Source organism: Pogona vitticeps, chromosome 3 (genome assembly GCF_051106095.1).
Source record: "Pogona vitticeps strain Pit_001003342236 chromosome 3, PviZW2.1, whole genome shotgun sequence".
Classification (NCBI taxonomy): Eukaryota; Metazoa; Chordata; class Lepidosauria; order Squamata; family Agamidae; genus Pogona; species Pogona vitticeps.
Window position 1 is genome coordinate 69,756,564 of NC_135785.1, and position 24,283 is coordinate 69,780,846.

Genomic DNA, 24,283 nt, shown 5'->3' on the forward strand with positions numbered 1-24,283 from the left:
AATTATTAATTCTTATTCTCTCAGTGTGAAAGCTAAATGTTGTAATCTACACATATACAGTGGTACCTCACTAGACGACGACCCCGCTGTACGACAAATCTGCAGGACGGTGATTTTTTGTGATTGCTATAGCGATTCGCAAAAAAGTCATTCCTATGGGGGAATTCTGCTGGACGTCGATTAGGTCCGTGCTTTGTGAACCATTTGTTTGCAAGACGATGATTTTTCCGGCTCCGGAATATGGCTGCCCTGTGTTTTCCGGACCCATGCTTCGCAGGGCAGCCATTTTAACAGCTGATTGGCGCTCGGAAAATGGCTTTCCCTATGGGTGATCTTCGTTGGATGATGAGGTAATTTCCCCTTTGGAATGCATTAAACAGGTTTCAATGCATTCCAAAGGGGAAAGGCTTTTCGCATGATGACGATTTCGGTTAACAGCGATTTTCCTGGAACGGGTTATTGTTATCATGCGGGGCACCACTGTAGTTGATACACTGTGCTATTAAAGGTTTAGTGACAGAATAAACTGGGAACAAATATCAGCACTTTGTGATTTTACTTCATGTCTCAAATGTTTTTTTTTTAAATAAACTTCAAAATAAGGTTCCCTTCCAGTTTGCATTGAAGATAAGTAGAGTTCAGGATGAGATTGTAAGGGACTTAAAATATTCTGTTCTGCTAATGTGAAATCAATACATCAGTGACATCTGGGATACTGATGAGGTCTGAACATGTTTGTTTTGATTATGTTACTGTGACACAGAATGCATAACATCTTTTGTAAACTTAATATGAACCTTCTTAATCTTCTAATTTAATTAACTGAGAAGCCATGCCTTTCCTAAATGGTCAAAAAGAATTTGTTGATAATGTGAAAATCTGTTTAAGTTTGATCTAGGAAAGGCCGAATGGCAACCTAAAACTAAACGTGACATGTCAGAATATTTTCTAACTGGAATCAAACTTTGACTGTCTTCTGCTCCTCTTCCTCATTTAACCAAGCAGAAATGAGACACATGCAAATGTCTAACCCAGGTGCAAAAAGGGGGAGGCATCCATCTTAATGTCACTTAACAGCTATGTGACTTATAAATCCCAACCCCTTTTAATGGAAAGGTCACATCACACTATGAAACAGTATATTGAGCCATACATTCCCTGGAGGACAGGTTTTCCTCCATCCTACCATTTCAAGCTGGCAGCTTGTGACAACATCCCTGTACATTTCTAGAATCAAAAAAAAAAAAAAAAAAAAAAGCAAGCATCCATCATGCATCAATTAGCACAAATGGGGATCACAATAAAGTGATATGTTGTCACTGCTTCCACTTCAGTGAATCACAGCAGGAGGTCAGATGTCTCAGGGCTGCATGTGTTCAATGTCCTCTGAAATGTGTTGTAGCAGAACTAAAATATCAGTTGCTTGTTCTTGTTGGTTGGTTTAGTGTTGTTCTACATCTGCAGCATCTTGAGGGTTGATTGATGTAGTTTGTCTAAGGGAAACTGATCATTGTCCCCCAAGCACTTAGTGGTAATACTTTGTATATGTGTGTTTATGTGTGTATCTTAGAATATTACTCTGTTGTGGTCTGGGTTTCTTTTTCTTATGGATGTAGGAATAAGGAGTGAGTGGAAAGGATCATGATGATGGCAGAACCAAACATTTCATCAGGTTTTTGTAAATTGTGCTGCATTTAAGCCTTTAAAACTACCCTTTACTTTGATTTATTTCCAAAACTACTGCCACACTGAGGGATTCTGGGAACTCCATTCTAAATGAATAAGTTTGCTAATCTTTGTGTATTTCATAGGGTCTTTATTATATATATAAAGACACACACACACAGGGGAAAAACCATATCTGACCCTTAGCTGCATATAGAAAGCAGGTGCATAAGGATATTGTTAATAGAAAGAGCTGTACATCAATTGTACAGTGAACAAAATAAGTGAACAAATGAGAAAAGTCTGCTATTTCATTCCACTCAGTGGGCTTTTGTTTCTGTATAAAGTATGGGATAATAATATGAATATGACCAGGATGAAAAATGAGATTTTAAAAGCTGGGTAGGCTTTATAAAAGAAGCCAGAGAAGCACTTAGGGAAATATGAAATAGAAGACATTTCAAGTGGAAAGAGAGACAGAGATCAGATGGTTTAAAGAATAGCTTAGTATTAGCAGAATGGAATTACATATAGTAAATATAGAAGAACATTTGTGAGTAGGGGGAGACTACTGGATTGGGCTCTGGCTGCAGAGGGATGGGAGTTCGATTCCCCACTGTGCCTCTTGGAAAGAGGCTGGACTCATTGATCCATAGGGTCCCTTCCAGCTCTGCAGTTCAAAAGTTATTGTTATTCAAAAATACTAGGTAAAGTCAAAATTATAAAACATTGACTGGTATATAACAGATACAAGTTTTAACCAAAAACCTAAGTATCTGTTAAATATTGGTGCAATATGTATGCTGTTCCTAATATAGCCATTTTTGTAGCTCTGATGGTGTGATTTCTGTTGTTTTTTTATTTATTTATTTATTTATTTATTTATTTATTATTATTATTATTATTATTATTATTATTATTATTATTATTATTATTATTATTATTATTATTATTATGTCGTTGTCGTTGTCGTTGTCGTTGTCGTTGTCGTTGTCGTTGTCATCTTAACCATGATATGGAACAGTAATGGAAGCCAGTAGAAAGGAGGGAGGAGAAATACAGCCACTATACCAGGCAATATAAATCAAAGGGGAAGATAAATTCAAAGAAGAAAAAATATTTTATTAACTACATTGATACTCTGTGTTATTAGCCACAGGATGGCTTGAAGCAATCCCACTAGCAGCTGTCTCTGCCCCTCAAAATGTGCATAAACCAAATTACTAGAACTACTAGGTTTGGTTGCTTTGAGGGAAAAAAGAGTTGTGAGCTAAAAATGATTAATAATTCTTTTTTTAACTCATTAAAGTTTCTTTTGTTTTTATTAATGGAATGGAACAAGAAGACCAAACAATAAAACACTGCAGAAATTAATAGAGAAAGTGGGACTCTCAGTCAGATTTTGTGCAACACTGAACATGGGCCCCTTAGGGCATCTTGACACTGTTTGCCCACGTATTTGCTTTGAAATAAGCAGAGGCTTGTTCTTGAACAGCTTAAAGCAGCATTTCTTCTAGTGAGGGAGAGCTTTTCTGCCTATTAGTAATTTCATAAATTTGCTTGCTGGAGCCTTCATGAGTGGTAGGAAGACAGGGTAGCTTCCATATCTGTTTCACACAATCAAAGAAACTCAAAAAGTGTGAAACATATTCATTGTTACATTATAATAGGCATAAATAGTCATTCAATCTACACTGTAACTGGCTTTTATTTCTTTGGCTGAGACCATTCCAATGATGCATGTTGTTATGAACAGGCAGCATGCTGGTACATGTAGTTTGAATACTTCCACAGAGCTGGGGGTAATTAAACAAACCACAGAGATCCAACATTGGTGTATTGTGCCTTCTGGCAGCTGGCAGTTTCCCTTTTGTGATTTATTACCCCCCAACAAAGCAGAAGAATCCATGGCTTATTTCTGGCTCTCCCCCTTCCCCCTGGTTTGCTTGCACAGAATGATGTCTTCCCGTTGCCAAATGATATAGTAGATCCACCATGCTGTCAGGGATTTGCAGGAATCAAGATTTGTATTGATTCCCTCAGATCCGTGGCTTGTTGTACTGTGGAAATATGCCCCCTATTTACAAAATAATATTAAAAAAAAAAAAAACCTTCTCAGTTTCTGTGACATGATGGCCTCATAAGAGTATTCCTTTATATAAGTAGAAATATTCTTACTTGAGCTCAATTCTTAGCGGAGATAATAATTCTCTGGTGTTCATGTGTGGATAGGGAAGAACTACAATATTTCCTATGAGACCTTTATGTCACAGGGCAAAAATATCAAATTACATTTCTACACTTTCATGAAAAACAACTACAGTGCCACCTAATGATTGTTTGCCATTGTAATCAAAGTTGTTACATAAAGATTCCACAATTCAAAGAAAAACAAGAGAATGTGTCACATCCTGTCAAATAAGAAATGCAAATGGTTTGTCTATGAAACAAATGTCCCACATTAAGCACTATTGTGGCCTGATATCTCATTAGGATAGCCTTTAGTAAACTGCTGTGCAGTCTCGTCTGTTAACTGTACTGGTAGGAGCAGCCCTATCCTCAGAAAACTCTGACTTTGCTTTTTAACATTGGTGGTTAAAGAAAAAGGTACCCCTTGACATTTTTAGTTCAGTCGTGTCTGACTCTAGGGGGCGGTGCTCATCCCGTTTTCAAGCCATAGAGCCAGCGCTTGTCCAAAGACAGTTTCCATTGTCACGTGGCCAGCATGACTAGGGAATGCCGTTTTACCTTCCCACTGAGTTGGTACCTATTTATCTACTCACATTTGCATGCTTTCGAACTGCTAGGTTGCCGAGGAGCTGAGACAAAGCCACGGGAGCTCACTCCGTCGCATGGATTCGATCTTACGACTGCTGGTCTTCTGACCCTGCAGCACAGGCTTCTGCGGTTTAGCCCGCAGCGCCACCACGTCCCCCTAACATTGGTGGTTAGTGGCCACCAAACTTTTGCTTTAAACAGTTGTTTACAAGGTAGCATGTTGTTCTCTTCATTTACATTCCACTACTCCTTCAAGGAATTGAAGACAGTATTCATGGTTCCTTGTTTTGTCCCATTGCTGTTCTCTCTTAGAATGAAAGATATTGACTACCTATTTTTTTTAAAAGTGTTCTGAATTATTTAATGCTGTTCTACTCTCTGTATCCCTTCCTGAGTTCTCCTAGATGTAAGGCAGGATACTAATGTTTTACTATAAGTTCATATGCTGATTGTTGCCTAAGAAAAACAACCTGTATACTACACTTGTTCTCTTCCTGTCCATGGGTCTGATTCATCTGTTGTATATTATTCTGTCACACAAGCAGAATAAGGAAGAATGATTCCATTCATTCAGGATTCTGCTGAACTATACAGAAACAAAGGTGACAGGTCCCCGGTTTGGCTGGTTTACATCTGCTTTTTTTTACTACATATGGGGCAGTGTAGTTCTGCAAGTTCATACCCATTGCTACACATAAAGAGCAATGTGTCTCTGTGTGCACATGTACACAATCCACATACGCGATAACCTTTGTCACAAAAGAGAGTGGAAATGCTGCAAACATGAATGGCATCCTATAGTCACACTTTTCTTAAATAAAAATTACTCTTTTCTTCTCTGTAGAATCTGCCCATGATTTGCCTGGATTCACATGGTTGATCAAAGTTGTATTAGTTACAGTTATACACGGATGATGTTGCCATTCTCCTAATAGGATCAGTTGCTCTCCTGATTATGTGTAAGTTTCTGTCTAGAATTCAGCAAGGTTGTATCGGTGGAACTTGTGTACTGAGAGAAACTATGAGGAATGCATGTTTAACTGATCTGTATGTTAGATGTATGTATCTGTATCCCCCCAACATGCATGCACCATGAAATGGCCAAACATAAGTTGTAGAGGTCATTGCTTCATGTGTAAAGTCAACCACTGGTCTTCATATCCTTTCTAAAGCTAAAATTAATGCCTTGTTTTGCAGTTGCATAGTGCAAAACCTGGAATCCCATTAGAATTAGGACTATGGTATTAATGTTTTTTTTCCTGGAAGTTATAGGGAGATATTTAACAAGTGTTTGAAGCTCCCATTTCACATATCTGTTTCAAAATACTATGAAAATGGAGTTACCACAACCATATACTAAACCACAGCTGCTCCTTCACTTATGATTGTGTCCTGTCTTAAGCAAAAGAAAGCTCCAAGGGAAAGGAGCATGACTGTTGAGCCAGTAATCTTGGCGGAAGATAGCTTTGTCAGGGGAGTTGCCTGCTCTTCTGGGGAAATGTCTTGCAGAGTCCAGTAATGTCTATTTACACAGAAGTAGAGTGGCTATCATATATATCTTTTGAAATGCTAAGCCTCCAGGCAATCTCCAGTAACATTGGAATAACCCTCTTAATCCTCAATCAGCCTTTCCCTATCTAATTTAATGAAACAATAAAGAAAACATCCGTCCTCTTTTGCAGCTGGGCAATCTCGCTGGTAATATAATAGGCATTTGCCAATTGCTTAATATAAGTTATTGCCATTCAAAGTACAATTCTATTCCTACTTACAAAGCAGTAATCCCTTTTGAATTACTTCTGAATAGAAACCTCTCAGATTGCACTACTCTATTTTCATCCAAACGTTTGCTTATTTCTTCTTTGCACAGTGCTGAGTCTGAAACTTCATTTGCTTTAAAGTCTCAATTTCCCTACCTCTCTGCCTACTTGGCTCCACTTTCGGTATGCATGAGACCGGTTGAGAACAGTGATAGTCTTTTAGTGGGTGTGCCTGCACAGAATGGTGCCTTTCCTTTCACATTCTCAACTATAACTAGGAAGATGGCATCTTTGGAAGATCAAAGCCCCTGGGTACATCCCAAAAGACTTTTGTCCCTGTGCCTTTGTTTAGAATTTAAGGAACAGGGGATCAATTCCAAAGGCTAAAATTCTTAAACAGTTTTTAAAGGCAACAGGTCTCAATTATCTGCAGAAAGAGGCAATGAGGAGGCATTATTATCTTTGGTGGCATCTCTGATCACACAAGAATCACCTTTAAAAAGTTCTGCAATTTGTTGCAGCTCCTTAAAGGCTATTTGTTCAGTATGCTTAATTATACAGTAATATAACTGAGTAAATATGAATGAAATAAAAAAAGGGTAGTGTGTACCTCATGGGAAATAATTGCCTAAGCCATGTAACTCTCTTTTTTTGTGGGGGAGGGGATGTACATATATGAAGAGTGCCTATTTGCTCCATTTTCTTGCTTCCTCTTGGACTGTTCTTTTACATATGGGAAAATAAAAAGGGAAGGAGAGAGAGGACTCCATCCATCCAATATGTTCAATTGACTCACATCATGTCAATTGAACATATTTTATATTGTTTTTGGCTTAAAACTGGTTTCCAAGCTAGTTTGTTCCAGATGACATGCTCTAGATTGTTTACAGCTCCAGAAACCTGCCAGAGATTCATCTTCAGATTTATTCAAAGATTATTGCTGGTTTCCAGGTTTTATAATCATACATTTTTAAATCACAGTTTTGGTATGCTATGGGTGGAGTTAGGAAGGGTTTCTAGCACTCATCTACAGTTCTCACAGTAGCCCATCTTTCAAAAATTGAAACAATCTTTTTTAAAAATGGTTAAAACACTACTGTGTTTAAACACAGAACTTCCTCTGGCATGTGATTTAGCTTTGAGTGCAATATAATTTAAACATAAAAAGGTGGCTGCAGAGGTGATTGGTTATTTTTCTTTGACAAGGACACAATGGCTGAAATTGAACAGTAAGTCAGAACTACTAAGAACTTGCTAAATCCTCACTGAGTCAGTGTGTCTACTCTAGTTGTGACTTACTACTCTATTTCAGCCAGTGTTCAAACTTTAAAAAAAATTCTTTGTGATAAAAAGTGTCCAATATATAGTTCTAGCTAATAGTACCCTAGTCATTGATAAAGCCATCGCATAGTAATGGTATCAGAAATTGTACAAGATTAAAGATATCACGTTCCTGTATTTGTATTGTTTCCACAACCATACGACCTTTTCCTGATTTTTTTTTTCCTGAACCATGTATAGCGTTGGCCATTAGGAAAAGATGTAGCCTCTGTTGACAGACTGAATAAATGGCAGAGGATGAAGAGCAAGAGTCATATTGTGAACATTGTTAATGGAAGTTGCAACCTGTATGCCCAGATAAAGAAATCATGAAAGGCAATAATGTGTTATACTTACATTGTAATATGTGAACAAACAATTGGATTTTAAACACAAAAAGCATGTAATTACACTGACTACAGTAATGCAAGTGGTAATCACTTTTATTATCTTCTCTCAGCAGTCTTGACTTTTTAGGGGTTTTTTGCCTAGATTTGCCTAAATTAAAATTAGAATCCTGTGTGCCTGTATAAATAATCTGGCACTCTCGAAATTGTTAATCAGGTTGTGGAGCTCAGAACAGAGCTGGCTACATCCTGGTGGTGTTCCAGAAAGGCACTAATTTTGTATTCCCAGTGTTTGTGCCCGGCAAGGTACTATACTACTGTATATAATGACAAATGTGAACATTCCTGTTGGTCTGTGGGCCAGACTTCACCACTGTGGCTTGCTCCGGAAGTTTTGACTTGCAACTTCCCATCAGGTTCAGCTAACACAGCCAGTAATGAGAGATCATGGGAAATGGTACAAAAATATCTGGAGGAACCCATCTTGGGAAAGACTGGCATGTAGTATTGAGTCATGCTCAAAAGCATATTTAAAACAGTGTGAAAAGGGTTTTGAAAGAAGTGTTAAACAGGAGTCAAAAACTGAAGAGAAGTAAACCAGTCCTATTGGCACTATTAGGTTGATATGAGTGTTAGGTATGCAGTATTTATCCAGATGAGAAGTATTTATCTCCCTTATTGACTGGTCATGGGTTGGCAGACCTTGTTTAAAATAGAAGGCCTCTGTGTTGACAACTCTGTTGAATCTTGGGGTCATTCATAGCCACCAGGGTTGAAGAGCTACCTTGGAGAAAGACAAGTAAATGGGCACTGCCACTTTGTAGAAGTCCTTTCCAGCAAGGAACATGGCACATTGCCTTTCTTTGCTCATGACGATTCCCATGGTCTTGCTTAAGACCTGGACAGAATTATATACGTATTATAATAATCTTGGAATTGCACAGCTGGGGGGGTGGGTATGGATCACTGAGTCTAGACCCTGTCAGTAATGAGACTGTTAGAAAAGACTGATACAATAGACACATTTTGCTGTGTGTTACACTTTGAAAGTTTTTTAAAAAACTTCCATTTGTTTTATTATAAACTATCAGAACTATAAACTACTATTACACTATCAGATTTGATCTAATCTAGTTAGACCCTGTAGTTGATATTTTCAGGCCTTTTGATGGCATTGGGTTTTTACCCACCGGTCCATTAGCAGTAGCTGACTTAAATATGTTGAAGTAGACATGAGCAAATAATTTTGGTGTTGCATGATAACCAGACTTATTTTTTCAGGGTTAAATCATCTCTTACTGTTAACATGTTTTAAGACACACCTGATAAGAAACCTTCTGGCAGACCATTTACTACAGTCATCATGCTGCCCTTTTGTTTGAATTGTGAGAATGAGTGTTACTTCAAGAAACAAAAAACAAAAGATAGGAACCAAGTCTTCATCACTGTGAACAGGAATAGAAAGTTAAGGTGACAGTTTTTAACTGTCAAGCTGTTTGACCATGGAGAATTGTCAAATTTGTTTCTTGTGACAACTTTCACATAGCCCTTGTAGGCAGAAAGAATGTACAGGTGTACTTCGGTTTACGAACACCTCGGTTAACGTAGTTTTTGATTTACAAAAGAAAATCCATTGAAAATAATGCCCCGGTTTACAATTTTTTTTCACAATACGAAGCAGGTTTTCCCTGGGAGGTATATAGTGCCACCCCCATGCATGCGTTTCTATGAGAAACGTCGTTTCAGTTTGTGAATTTTTCGCTGTACGAAACATCCTGGAGAATGCATTAAATTCATAAACCATAGTACGCCTGTATAGTAGTAGTTCCCAGTAGTGTTCTGCCACTTCCTGCTCTTGCAGAGTCTGCATGGACCCTATAATTCCCATCCCCCAGAATCTGTCATCTTTCTGATATGGGGAGCTAGACGATATTCCTCTCGTATACTGGTGTGCTAGAACTGCAAAGTAAACTACCCTCTGTACCTTCTGAAGCTTTTTTTTTTAAATTACGAGTTGTGAGACATTTGGAAGTGAGCAGTACAAAAAAGTGAAGGTAAGTTAAGAAAAGATGGGGGGGTGGAGAGAGAACTTGTTTGGATTTTATTTCCATAAGGAAATATCCACGTTGAACCTCCCCAGACTGTCACCAAAATGGGGAATATCAGAAACCCATACATTTGTGTCACTTGCTGGGAGTTTTAGAAGGAGAAAGTGTGCAAATCTGGGATAGAGATGAGAAATATGTGCATGTTTCATATGTACATATAAATACACACTTTGATGTACAGGAATTTTGGTATCTTCTGGTTCAGAAAAAAATTAGGATGCATTTAGGATGAAATGTCAGGGCCTTCATGATTTCATCCCCTTGTTATACTGACTGTCATGTGCAAAGCACATATATATATCCAAGCCTCACCTGCATTTGGCTTTTCACTTTTTCCATTATCAAGTACCCATTTTTCAGGTCCATTTCTTTTAGAAAGAAGTTTCAAAACTCTACTACATGTTCTCAAGCTTCATTTTTCTAAGGACAGCAAGACTTTATTGTAGCTACCTCTCCTAATGGGCATGTAAATTCTTCTGACATTGAGAAGCAGTAATTCAGTATTTTAAGAAGTGGTTTGTAATAATGTCATTGAGAAACAACCTCAGATATTGTAATTTTCCAAAGACACAAATCCAGAGGTAAGTCACAACAAGAGTGGGCCCATTGAACCAGGGGGGATTTATTAAAACAAATCAAAACAAAGCGTGTTGCTTATATACCGCCCCATAGCGCTTCAAACATTCTCTGGGCGGTTTACAAGTTAATTATGCAGGCTACACATTGCCACCCCCCCCAGCAAGCTGGGTACTCATTTTACCGACCTCGGAAGGATAGAAGGCTGAGTCAACCTTGAGCCAGCTACCTAGGATTGAACCCCAGGTTGTGAGTACAGTTTTGGCTGCAGTACAGCGGTTTAACCACTGCGCCATGAGGCTTTCATTGACTTAGTGAGTCTTCTCTAGTTACCATTCAGCCTTTGTAAACATATTATTGCAGCTTCATGGATTAATCTGCTACATAGAAGATACTAAGTTTGTAATTTTACTGTAGTTAATTATTTGTTGTGCTCCCCTGGAAGTTTTTGGAAATACATCTCACTGTGTTTAATGGGACGTATGGTTGAATTAGCTGTTTAAGATTACAACTGCAATTATACATATTGTCAGAATCATGAGGGCTGTTTGTATAATCTGTAATTTATATGATTTGTTTTAAAAATGTATTAAGACCTTGTAGACACATGTTTTCTTTAGCTTCCATGTAATAATGAGGGGCAGCAATGAGAGATTTGTACACACATGTCTGAGGAAAAAATTTCCAGAATCAGGTGTATAATACTGTAGTGGAAGATGAATACACAGAAACCTATACCTGAGATAGTTGTTTCAGAGAACTGGCTATGACATCATTTTCTAGAGTACCAAAACTTATTACTTTGGCAAATGAATGAAGTAATGATTTTCAAAAGTTGTAGTAGATTGGTATGAAGGATATCAAAATAAATTAGAAAGATAGCTGGGCAGAGGCTGGGTTTTTTTCTTCCATGCTCAACAGAGTTCTCATAAGTACAACTTGTGGAAATGCAAGAAAGGTCTTTCTCATTGGCTGTAGCAAGGCTGTAGAACTCTTTTGCAAGGCAGCCTAGGTTGGCATATTGTCCTTCCACAGAGAGGCTATACCCTTCTATTGAGGTAGGCCTTTGGCAACTCACTTGCTATGGAAGAGATTTTGAGTTTGTGTGTACAACTTGTGTTGTCTCTTTTTTTAATGGTTCATTTTTAGATGATGGATTTACATATTTTATACTTGTGTTTTAATTTAATTGCAAGCTGATGTGAGACTCAGTCTTGGGAGAAAGCCATTCTGAAAGCCATTCTGAAAAATCAAATGAGATCTATTGCATCAGAGAGATTTTAGCCAGATAGATTATATATTTAGTATATGTGTCCTGAATCAGGATATGAATCTAATTGCATTTTGCTCTATGCAGGCGAACAAAAAAAAAGTTATTCTTTTCACTAGATTTCTTGGGAGAACATGTTCAAAAACCATATATTTCTTGCAGGAAGTTCTACACATTTGGCTTACCTTTGTGGAACATATATTGTAGCAAGTTCAGAATGTGGCCCTTTTTGTGCAAGAGACAAAATGTGATGAACAATAATGTGAGGAAAAGATAAACATTCAAAAAGGACTTTGTGGTTTTATAATCTCTGTACAAAATAATGGTTAGAAATCTACCTCAGCATGATAGCCTGATCGGTATCCTAAATTTTATATGTGTTGAAAAGATCTCCCTGTTATTTGTCCACTATAATTAATCCTTCCGGCACATTAAAGCCACTTCATTATTCTTTGCAAACAACAAAAATTAAGTGATTCCCCAGCTCTTCACAGCAGACTTCCCTTGTGCATCCTTTGCCACTTCTCTGTAATTCTCTCCTGTGCCAGTCATTGGCTGAGGTGACACTGTATGCCAATCCATGGCTTGCACTTTCAGGCAATGAGCAAACTGTGGTTTCAAACTCTTGGTTTCTTTTTCATCTTCTGTTCTCTCCACACTAAGCTTCCTGTGCTTGGTACTGTGTTAATATGCAGCAGCCTGTAGTGGCAGAGCAACAGCCACCATTATGGATTGGTAAGTAAGAGGTCCACCAAATCATACTTTGCATAAAACCATAGCTAGCCTAAGATATTACTTAATTATTAATACTTAATAATGGTTTGTAAAACCACACCATTTTACTGGCAATAGTTTGACAGAACAGATTACCTATTAAACCACACAGAAGCTTGCACAACTGTGTTTTAGCATGGTTTTTAAAGAGGTGCTTCTAAGCATAGGAAGGTTTTCAGGTGTCATCCATGGTGCAAAGCCTTTAGCTTCTCTATTAGGCAAAGTTGTGGCAGTTATTCTGTGTTTTTAGTAAAGTTGTAAATGTATGGAGGTTGGCACTGATATATTGCTACTTTGAAATATGCAATTTTGGGGCAGTTTTTCCGATTGACCAAATATGGGAAAGCAGAAGGTATGGTAGTACACTTTGTTTTCAGTTGCCATCCTAAATTTCACAAGATAGTATTGTGGAAGCATTGGAAGCACTAATCAAAGATGCAAGTTGTCAGTGAAAAAAAAAAGGTGATTCTTTAGTAACCTCTGCTCTCATTGCTTTCTGGCCATCTAGCTAGCCATTGGTTAGTGTACACGATCAGGAAAAAGTCCTCTCTCTCTTTCTTCGGTTCCCCCCTCCATCAGCCTGTCATCTTGCCTGTATGCAAGATTAAGTATAATAACATCTCTGCACCAAACTGCTCCCCTGTATGTTCACACATTGCCTTGTTTACCTTGGCTTTTCATGACATTCTGCCTACTTTCCTGGTGGAAGATTCCATTCCTGAAAGAGGGATGTGCTCTTTTGTTGGAAGGGAGGCGAGGGAAGCAGGGCTTTAAAAAAAGATCCTATATATTAATCTCCTGTATTGTTTCCTGCTCTAAAATGTGTGCTGTGCATGCTGTCAAAATAAAGAGCCCATGCAGGACAGGGTATGCAAATCTATTTGCATTGCAAATCAGCTGAGTCAACACAAAACAATGGTCCTGCCTGGAGGTCCTTAGGGATCCATGGTAGCTGACAATGTGTGCTTAAAGGGAGGGTCTTAATTTTCCTTTTTTTCTCACAAACCCCCCCACCCCAGCAAGCCACTTGGAATAGCCAATAGATCTTGCAAAGGCACTTGCCTGCTATCTAGACTCAATGCTGCCGGCTGTTACCCAGCCTGACACAATAGCTGGCACATATATTTGTTTTAAATCAATTTTCATTCGAGTGACGGGGAAGCAAAAAACGAGGGGAAGAGAGGGTCGAGAAGGGAACCTGGCAACAGTTCAGAGGAGAGAAGCTGTCGTTAAAGTGTCTTTTGGCTGTTGCTGCTCCTGATGCAAGCAGCTGTTTTCATCTGCACTGCAGCATTGCAGCTTCAACATCCCATCTCCCTGGGTTGCTTGCTGGTGGAATTAACAAGGAAACTGGCTGGGCTTGCTGCTCAAGCTCCAGTACAAGGGCACACTGAGGATGGGAGGGTCCCAGTCCCTGCAGCAGGCACAGACAAGTAGCCTGATCCGGGAGCCATCAGAGGCAATGTAAGTATGGGATGGCTGTACTCTTACTCTTCCCCCCCCCCCCTTCCTTGTACAAAGAGGATTGAAACTGTGGTGATGAAAGGTATAGGGTCTATTTAAAGAGGCAGATGTCGGTGACATCTTTGTGTAATGTTCATTATGGTCCATTCAAGACTTAGTCATTAAGGTTTCATCGGTTTTCAATGTTGATTAGTCTTTTTTTAAAAAAAAATTCATAGCATGTAGGAATGTTGGTTAGGGAAAGCATCTTCATTTCTTTTGTATTATGCAGAGCAGGAGCTGTTTGTTCTGTTTGTTTGTTTCATGCATTCTATACATGTAATCAATAAAACGCATCACACGATTTTCAGGGAAAGATGCTTCAGATTCTGTTTAAAATGCACAGCATGTAGGTTGATTTGACTGGGTTTTGTTTTTTTCAGGGCTTTCCTCCTTCCTGCACCCCTGCTCTCTGTACAGATATTTCTCCTACTTCTCTTCCCACTTGCCTAAAGGAAGTGCTCTCTCTCTCTCTCATTGTTTGCTTTCCTGAGAATTAAATAAATAAATAAAACCCATTATTCATTATATTTCAAGATATCTTATTTTGCCCAGTACAGATAATGTTGACAGGTATTTTTCCTTTATAGTAAGCACCCCCCTTTTTTTAGTATCCTCTGAGAGGTTGAAATCATATGTTGCTCTTTAACGGAGTGCATAAGGTGGATTTTATTTATTCTGTAGATCAAATCTCTTTTATGTCTATGTACAGACTGCTAACCAAATGTACTCCCAGGTATACTATAACATTTTAATTGGACGTCCAGGAAAAGGCCTTTTCATCTTGTCTCAGATATATGGGCCCGGTGTATTTAATTTACAGAGGACTGTGTATCCAAAATGCGTGCTTTGGGGTTACTTTAATCCATCTAGATATTTACACACACACACACACAGACACACACACACACACACATACACAGAGAGAGAGAGAGAGAGAGAGAGAGAGAGAGAGAGAGAGAGATGGCCTAAACCTTGTACTTTGAATGATACAGAAGCTAAGCTTGATCAAACCAACTTTTATTTTGAATGCACCAATCCTTTATTGTATAAATTTTGAAGCTTTCTAGAGCTTTTTTTGTTCTTTTCTGTGTTTATTCCGGGAGATCCTTCTCAGAATAAGGGATGAATGGACTGTGATACTACTTATGCGATATTTATTGGCTTTGTTACTAAGAGTATCTATGGAAGAATTTTTTTAGATCCATGCATAGTTTATTTTACCTAATGATAAACATTGCTTAGTGCTAAATTAGGATAAATGATACTTCATCATTTCTAATGAGTGTCAGATTACTTTTTCATCCTTTCATCTAATATCAACCCATTAGTGAACAATGTAAGGCATTTGAATGAAGATCAAATATTTATTTATTTGGTCTTTATCCATTATTTTTGGCCATTTTGTGGAAAACCCATTTGGAAGTATTGATTTAAAAAGGCTTAGTTCCATTGTAATTAAAGACATGCAGAGCAATAGCAATATTTAACTCCTTCTGTAAGTAGTAACCACCTTGAATAAGGCCTTGAATGTGAGAACAGCTAGAAGATAGAAATTAGTGTCACTGTTTTTATTCATGTTGGTTCCAGAGTGAAATAATTTGTCCCTGTTACAGTGAGAACCTGGATTGTTGCATGTTTATGAACAATGGCAAGTGCTTTTGATAAGAGTTTCTGACAAGAGGGTACAGTATTTATTATCACAAGTGGTCCTCATTCTGTTTTGTGATGCTAAAACAAGATGTATATGTGGGGACTTAGGGATTGTCCATTCTTTTTTGAATACATTGGCCCCTCTTTCAAAAACAGAAATCTTCATATGCCTAAAAGATACCTTCCTGTAGAATAGCAATACTGTAATTGTTTATGACTCTACAAGAACAAAAGTTTTTTTCCAAGCGAACTTGACTTGTTTTCATTTTCTGAACACATTTTTCACTTAAGGAAGGATCTCTCCCAAAACAACTTCATATCTCCAGTACGAGTACTTTATTTTAGCTGTTAAAATAAATCACAATGTATGACTTAATCTTATTTGTTTATCTCTGAGGAGATTTTGAAGAAAATAAAACTACTTCACATACAGTAGTTGTCCTTTTCCACTAAGATAAGTGGTAAGGGAGGAATTAACTATTGTCATAAGGCGGTTGGGGAGGGATGGGTAATTGTGGGTATTATTTGTAGCGTTGTGCAGATTCATATTTTTTTACTTAGAATTTCAGGAATTCCCCAGGGACCAGGGTTTATGGAGAATTCTGTGCCTTGTAGGACAGAAAATACAAACTTGTGCACCTCTGATTATTTGTGATAAAACTATATTGGGGATACTGAGGCATGATGGGAACATGTCGAAACTATGTGCCATACATAATTCTCTCATTTCATTACACTAATGCTTGCATGTATAAAACAAATGGAACTCCTTGCCCACCCATCACTATTCTCCAGGACTTCCTCTAGAGGCTGTTGAGTAACACAGTGGTTCTTAACCTTTATTACTCAGATGCTTTTGAACTGCAACTCCCAGAAACCCCGGCCAGCACAGCTGGTGGTGAAGGCTTCTGGGAGTTGCAGTCCAAAACTCCTAAGTAACCCAAGATTAAGAAACACTGGAGTAACACATGGGGTTCTGATTCCTAGCTGAAGGTAAAACATCCAACTTGGTTTAGTTGGGCTAGATAAATGGCAAGTCTTACGGCAAACGTTTTCCTCTTACCATCACTCTTTGATTGGCTGTGTGGGGTGGTCCATTTTTCTTCTTAGGATTTTTAGCAGGCAGTTATAGGACAGCTTCTCTCTCCATTTGTAGGCTGTGGTCTGGTAGGTTCTCTTTTAATTAGTCATTAACTTAAGAGAGTGTAACTTCTTGAAGGATGTGCCAAATTGAAAGAGATTCAGGGCACAGTTTTCTAGGAAATGCTGTTGCACAAGCATCAATGAAATGACCTGGAACTGGGCAGGAAAGGTTAACAGAGTAGGACCTCTGTTTACATCTGTGTATATATGTCTGTAGCTTGCTTGGAGCAGCAGCTTTACTGTTGGAAGAAAGTGGTAATGGATACTGATAGACTGTGAAAACGTATATAGCAATTTAACTAGATGTGATACTTTTGAGGGGCCTGTATATATGTTGGTTGCGATTTGAATTTCGGTACCTATACAGGCCCATCCCACTCACATACATTATGTTTCTCCCTCAAAGAATGCAATGGCAGATCTTTGAATGGCAGATCTTAGTGAATTGCCTGGATTCTGTAAGATGGAGTTGTTGCTACTTTGAGATGAGCCATCATCTCTCAGTGAAGCAGTCAGGAGGCAAGAAATGAAATGGAAGAAAGCTTGGAGGCTGGGATACTTAACAACAAATGAAATCTGTATTAATTCATGGCAGTCAAAAGGATGACAGCAAAGAAATTGTGGCAACTTTATGTGACATGCGTAATGCATGTTGGAACATTCTATTCATGGTGGAAAAGTGGGATTAGTCATGGCAAAATATGTCTTCAACATTCATTTCCTTCTTTTCTTGTAATCTTTTTGGTGGATGCAGGCATACATGTACCCTCACTGGTAGAAGAGAAGTGGTTTCGGGAAAGGCACCACAAGATACATATCTTCCTAACCTAATTTCCCCTTCTTTTGTGAATCTTTCCTCTTCCCCTATCCTCATGGAAATTTATTCTTTTTCAAAGAACAGAGGACCAAAAATTGCTCTTATCAATAATTTGTCTCACCTGAATGTGTAATTTTGAATTGGGGCATATCTGGAAGAGGGGAAGGGTAAGAGAAACTTGACTATCAGATCAAATTCTCTCATATCCTGCCCCATTTCCAATTAGGCCTTTCAGGATGTGCCAGTTGCACTGCTTTACAAATCTATGGTGTATTTCCTAAGTATCCTATATGGTTAACATGTATACTCAATAGTACAGTAGTGCCTCGCTTAACGACATTAATTCGTTCCAGCGAAATCGCTGTAGAGCAACAATGTCATAAAGCAAAAATAAAAACCCATTGAAACGCATTAAAACCTGGTTAATGCATTCCAGTGGCCTAAAAACTCACTGTCCAGCAAAGATCCTCCATACGGTGGCCATTTTTAGTGTCTGTATAGTGAGGAATCCATCCCTAGGCACAGCGGAGAGCCATTTTTAGCACCCGGTGGCCATTTTGAAAACCCGACAATCAGCTGTTTTGATTGTCCCCCGAAGCAGGGAACCGATCTTTGCAAAGCGAAAAAACCCCATTTAATACATCATTTTGCGATCGCAAAAACATTGTCGTGAAGCGGATTTGTTGTAATGCGAGGTAATCGTTAAGCGGGGCATGACTGTAGTGTAAGTAAGCTAGTATCACACTGCCTCCATATTACAACTAGCAGGGTAAGATATTGTGGCTGGTAGGGACGTTCAACTGTCCTCCTACAGCCTGATGCATCTCTAAGCAGTGTCATTGTACATGGCCAGTGGTGGAGAGGATCATGGCAACTGAAATGCAAAACATTGGAAGGGTACTTGACTGGAGAAGGCTGAGGTTGACAGTGAATGCATTGAATAGTTGTAGATAGGTCACTTTCTGGTGCTCTATTTTAAAATAATCAAACAAAATCAACATAGTGATGAACCAGTTTCTGTGGCTCAATGGGTTTCATTTACTGGGTATTGATTATCCTCCAGTTCTCTTTGTAGATCTGGTATAATGAAGGGATTTATTGTTTCAAAGGCCCCATTTGACATTGTAAGACAAATAACTCAATGGCTTAGTTATCTGGCTGTGGAGACAGAGGTTGGGAGTTTGATTCCTCGCTGTGCCTCCTTTACAAGGGCTGGGTTTGGTGATCCATAGAGTCCCTTCAAGCTCTGCCATTCTAAGAAGATGGTACAGCTACTATTGTTGATATGTGAGACTGAAGAAAGCCACTGTGAGCGATGAAACCAAAATGTGTTTTGTCTAGGCTTCTGTTATCATAGTCAGAATCCAGACATGGTCATGATATTTGTACTTGTCCAGCAGAACTACTGATACAAGAAAGTATCTATTATATTCTAAACTGGGGTGAGGAAACTTTAGCTCTCTATATGGTTTCTGCTGTCATTCCTATAACCCTCATCATTGGTCATGCCACTTAAAGTCCAAACCATCTGAAGAGCGAAAAGTTTGATCTTGATCTGCAGTGAACATGTGATATCTTCTTAGCCTATATTAATAGGGATCTCTTGGCAACTGTAATTATCAGGCTGAACTTTTCAATGTTTAATATTTTCTATGATTTACACACACACACACACACACACACACACACACACACACACACACACACACACACACACACACACACACACACACACACACACACACACACACACACATATATACATGTGTATATATATATATATATAAAATGAATTCTAAAACTGAAGCTCTTCCCTATTCTAGGAAGTTGTAAGCTTCTTATATAACAGCATGACAAGACCCCTAGTTGTAAATACAGTAAGGTTTACTTTGAAATTCAAAATTATTTAGGATCAAAGAAAACCCTTGCTTGTGGGCTTTCATTCACTCCAGTAAAAACAGCAGCCATTATCAAGTTTGCTAATTATTTTGTTACACCAGACAGTAGAGAGTCATCAGGAAATGAATTGGAAAGTGTTTATGTGTGGGGAAACAACTCACAAACCTCACCTCCTACATGCTAGGCATATTAAAGACACAACTTCTGGGTTAGTTTGACATTTGCCACATTCACAGGAGGTGCAAGAGATTGAATTGGTATGATTTTCGTAAACAAAGAGTGACATTTTCCTCAGTCTGCAGGTTTATTATGGTATTATGGGTGGTTTGTTCTGAGACTGTAGATGTGTTTAGTTACAGAAAGAAAGGTGTGAGCTCCTGCAAGCAAGAAGGTTGGGGTCTTGTTGAGAAAAGTGGACCTGTTTGTGTGCAGCAATCTCCTCAATGGGTGTAATGACCCCTGCCCCCCATACTTGTTGATTTCCTATAGCCACATGGTGTTTCTTGCTCTCCCCTTCCTATATTTACAATCATAGAAAAAAAATCCTCTTCTGTATTATAGCTCTCACAGTCCATAGTCCAAACATGTAAATTTTTCAGGCTGTCCTCACAGTCTATATCTAACAAATATAGGATTAGATGAGTCTGCAACAGTGGCATCTCTTCCTCCAAAATAATTCTCTCCATTCCTCAGTCTTTTAATCCATGTCATTAGGGGGTTACATATAGCAGACCCCCCACCCATTTTAAAAGTACCCATGGATAAACTCATGGAGCCACATGGCCTAGACCCAGCTCCTACTGTTGATTGATATTGTGGCCACACCAGCAGCCACAATCAAAATACATTCAATCATCCCAATCATGCATTCAAATGGCATGAGAAAATCATTTGCATGATACTCAGTGTGGTATAATGGGCAACGATGGGCTGAGCAGGGATGGGCAATGGCAGCAGCTCCAGGGGCCAATTCTGTGCCTGCAATGTCTTCCAGAGGCCATGCAGGTGTTAAAAAATGTTTTTTTTTGGGGGGGCAGGCTTCACTGATCAAATATCCACTCCTCATTCTGAAAAATCCTCATTTTAAAATGTTTGACATTGTGCAGGGGGCCTATGACTTACTTAAAAGGTGAAGTGTAGCTCTCAGAAGCTCTGTAATTTTTTTCCCATGGTGGTGTGGGATTATGTGGAGCGAAGGGTGCAAAAAGTCCTTGGAGGACACCGGTGGTTCCAAGGCTAGATTTTGCTCATGCCTGGATTATTTATTTATTTATTTATTTATTTATTTATTTATTTATTTATTTATTTATTTATTTAACTTATATGCTGCCCACACTACCCGAAGGTCTCTGGGCGGCTTACAGCATTTAAAATACAATAAAAAGGCAAAATAAAAGGGCAAAATAATTAAAATGCAATTAAAATATATATTCTAAAAATTGCCATCATACCCACAGCTGATATTATTTCAGTTAAAAGCCTTCTGGAACAGGAAGGTTTTGACCTGGCGCCGAAATGTCATCAGTGTCAGCGCTAGATGAATCTCAGTTGGGAGGGCATTCCATAGTCTGGGGGCAGCTGCCGAAAAGGCCCTTTCTCTACAAGCCCTCCCTCTTATCTCCTTAAGGGATGTCTCTTTCAAAAGGATTAGAGAAGTAGAAGAGGACATGGGAAATCTGAGTTCAGATTCTCACATGGCCATGACCTTCACACAGTGATCTTGGCACAGTCATGCATTCTGAGCCTGACTTGCCTTGCTATGAGGATGAATTGAAGAGGAGAGTTACATACAGTGGTGCCTCGCATAGCGAGGTTAATCCGTTCCGGATTAACCTTCGCTATAGCGAAACATCGCTGAACGGGACAGGGAAAGCCATTGGAACGCATTAAACATCGTTTAATGCATTCCAAAAGGCTCCTTTACTCACTGTTCAGCGAGGTTTCCTATGGCCGGCAGCCATTTTCGCGCCCTCGTTAAGCGAGGGTAGGACGCGAAAACGCTGCGCGCGGCCATTACGGAGCTTCTGGCGGCCATTTTGTCCGCCGAACAGCTGATCGTCAGGGCTTCGTTTTGCGAAGATCGGTAAGCGAAACGCTTACCGATCTTCATAAAGCGATTTTCGGCCATAGGGCCCATCGGTAAGCGATCGCATTAGCAATCCAAAAAAACGGATCGCTATGCGATTTCGTTGTTATACGGTGCGCTCGTTAAGCGAGGTACCACTGTACTTTCCCTTGAGCTCATTAGAGAAAAGGTGGGATATAAGTGAAAGGGCCCTACCCGTTACTTAAGGAATCAGGAACTACACACTATCTGCGCTGAGAGGGAAGGCACAATGTCATGGTCTGTGTATAATATACAGATAGTATTGTGCTGAATCAGAGGAACAGTCATCTTTATTTTTCTGACCAAGGCCAATGATATGTTCGCAGAGATTCACAAGAAATACAAAATTGTTGAACCATATTTTCTGTTTAGCCTGAGCATCGGGTGATCATCTGGTTGTCAGTGTACAGTATGCCTTGGTCTTTTCAAAGCATTCCTCTTCTGACAAGGTCATAATAACATGGATTTAAAAAAAGGTAAGGCTTTGCCATTGAGGTCTGGGCTGTTTCCTCTCAAATTAGTCTAAACAGAGGTGGGCAGTGTCTAGAAGTTGGGCAATTGTATCCATCCATCCCTGGATTTTGAAGGGCCACACCCAGTCCCAGAAGGCCTCAAAAAAATATGTATACAAATGTGTGTGGGTTTTTTATTTAAATGAAAAGCTCCTCCTATGCCGTTAAGGGACCAATTTAAAAAAAAAGACATGTGGAATATAGGGGTGCTAGAGGCCCCTCAAAACATGATAGAAATGCCCCCTCCACTACCTGGAGGACACAATGGGACTTCTTGAGCCAAATAATTTGGAGGCCTTGTGAGGTTTCTGTGAGTGCACACGTTGCCCACAGGCTGCATACTATCCGTCTTCATTGGAAGAGAATCAGGGGCCATGCGTGACTCTTGTGGCAGACACCGTCTAGCAACAGCTGCTTGCAGCTTCTAGGTTCCTGCAGTGTTCCTGGCTTTACTGAATATCCTGTCACCAGAATGGTGTCTGGTGACTGACTGGGATAATTTTCTGAAGAACTACTGTCACTAGTGTTGTGTGGCTACAGATTCATTTTCTCTCTAGAAAAACTGTGTTCGGACTTTTCTGGGTGTATATGTAGATTGAAATGGCTGTGGCAAAGAAGTCTGAGAAGTGAATACAATAGTAGTAAGATGTGGGAAAGGGTGTCATTAGATAGCGAACAGGTGTCCTCTTGCTTCAGCGCGGTGGCCTCTAGAGCCTGAGCAGGTGTGGGCCTCCAGATGTTGTTGGACTGTGATTGCCATTAGTCCTGGCCAGTAGAACAAGTGGAGAAAAACGCAAGGGAGTGCAGCATCATCTGGAGGGCTGGACCTGCGCCAAAGGTACAAGTGCTTTTGATATCTGAGGAAGTTAACTCGGCTAAGGTCAAATCAGAGTTACTAGTGGAATATATAACTCTTTTGAAGGAGTGCAAATTAGGAATTCTCTTACAAATTCTTGAAAGCACTCTTCAGATATTTTAAAGTTTGTCATACAGAGGACAGACAGTGTCTGTTCTTAATCTTTCCAGAGTGCAGAATGTGTAATAATGGGCTCCAGTTACAGGAAGCCAGATTTTGGCTGAATATCAGGAAACAATTCTTAACAGTTAGAGCAGTAGGATGATGGAACAAATTACATCAGGAGGTGGTGAGCATCACAACACTGGAGTCATTCAAACGAAAGTTAGACGTCTGTCAGATGTACTTTGATTTGGATTCCTGCACTGAGCAGAAGGTTGGACTTGATGGCCTTATAGGCCCCTTTCAATTCTATTTTTCTATGATTCTATGAAATTTCTGTTGTTAAAGTTTTTAGCCTTTTCCATTTGAAAATTCTGGTCTTTGGAGAGTAGTCCAGGGAGCAGAAAGTCTAAGTGGAAAGTCAACCTAGAACTCAAAATAATAAACAAATTCTGAAGAGCTATGTGATCATTATTACAGTACTTTTGAATGTTTGCTGTTAACAAATTGTCCTTGAATTCAGGCTTTGCAAAGAGATGGAGAACAAGTAGTTAAACAGTTTTAAGTATGCTCCTGATGAGTGTTTTTTTCTTCTTTACACACTGATACTTAGTCTAAATATAGCTTGGTTATTTCCTCTCATCTCTTAAGAGACTTCAGCAGATGTGCAGCATATTTTAGAGATAGATGATTATTCATTGGTCTATTGTTGCGATTCTTGTCGTTCTGCCATCAAGATGAATCTCTTTTGATTGTGTTTGTTTTATGACAGAGATTTATCCAGGCAATGGAGAGAATTAGGAGCTTTGTATTGTACATTGGTTAGTTATTCTAGCTGCAGTTCTTTATTGAATATTGAATGTAATTTGAAGATATTTTGGGTTGTTTTTGTAAACCATGGTTTGCACCAACTATAGTTAAGCATGACATCCCCACTGAAAAGAATCATAGTTAAGGCAGTTCTGCTTCCAATATACAAGTAGTAAATACAGAGTAAATGCCCTGTTTCCCTGAAAATAAGACAGGGTCTTATATTAATTTTTGCTCCAAAAACGCATTAGGGCTTATTTTCAGGGGATGCTTTTTTTCCCCA

General features: G+C 39.1%; 1 protein-coding gene across 22 annotated transcripts in view; it reads left to right on the forward strand.

Annotated features, from left to right (window-relative positions):
* TACC2 (transforming acidic coiled-coil containing protein 2) overlaps nucleotides 1-24,283 on the forward strand; it is a 219,665-nt gene that overhangs the window by 98,807 nt on the left and 96,575 nt on the right. For 3 of the 22 annotated variants that reach the window (XM_078391180.1, XM_078391181.1, XM_078391182.1), the window contains exon 1: nucleotides 35-14,062. The exons of the other annotated variants lie outside the window; for them this stretch is intronic. In XM_078391180.1, the coding sequence (XP_078247306.1) occupies nucleotides 13,995-14,062 (68 nt within the window). In that variant the 5' untranslated portion in view covers nucleotides 35-13,994. Of the gene's footprint in view, nucleotides 1-34; nucleotides 14,063-24,283 lie in introns of those variants that run through there. 22 annotated transcript variants of the gene reach the window in all.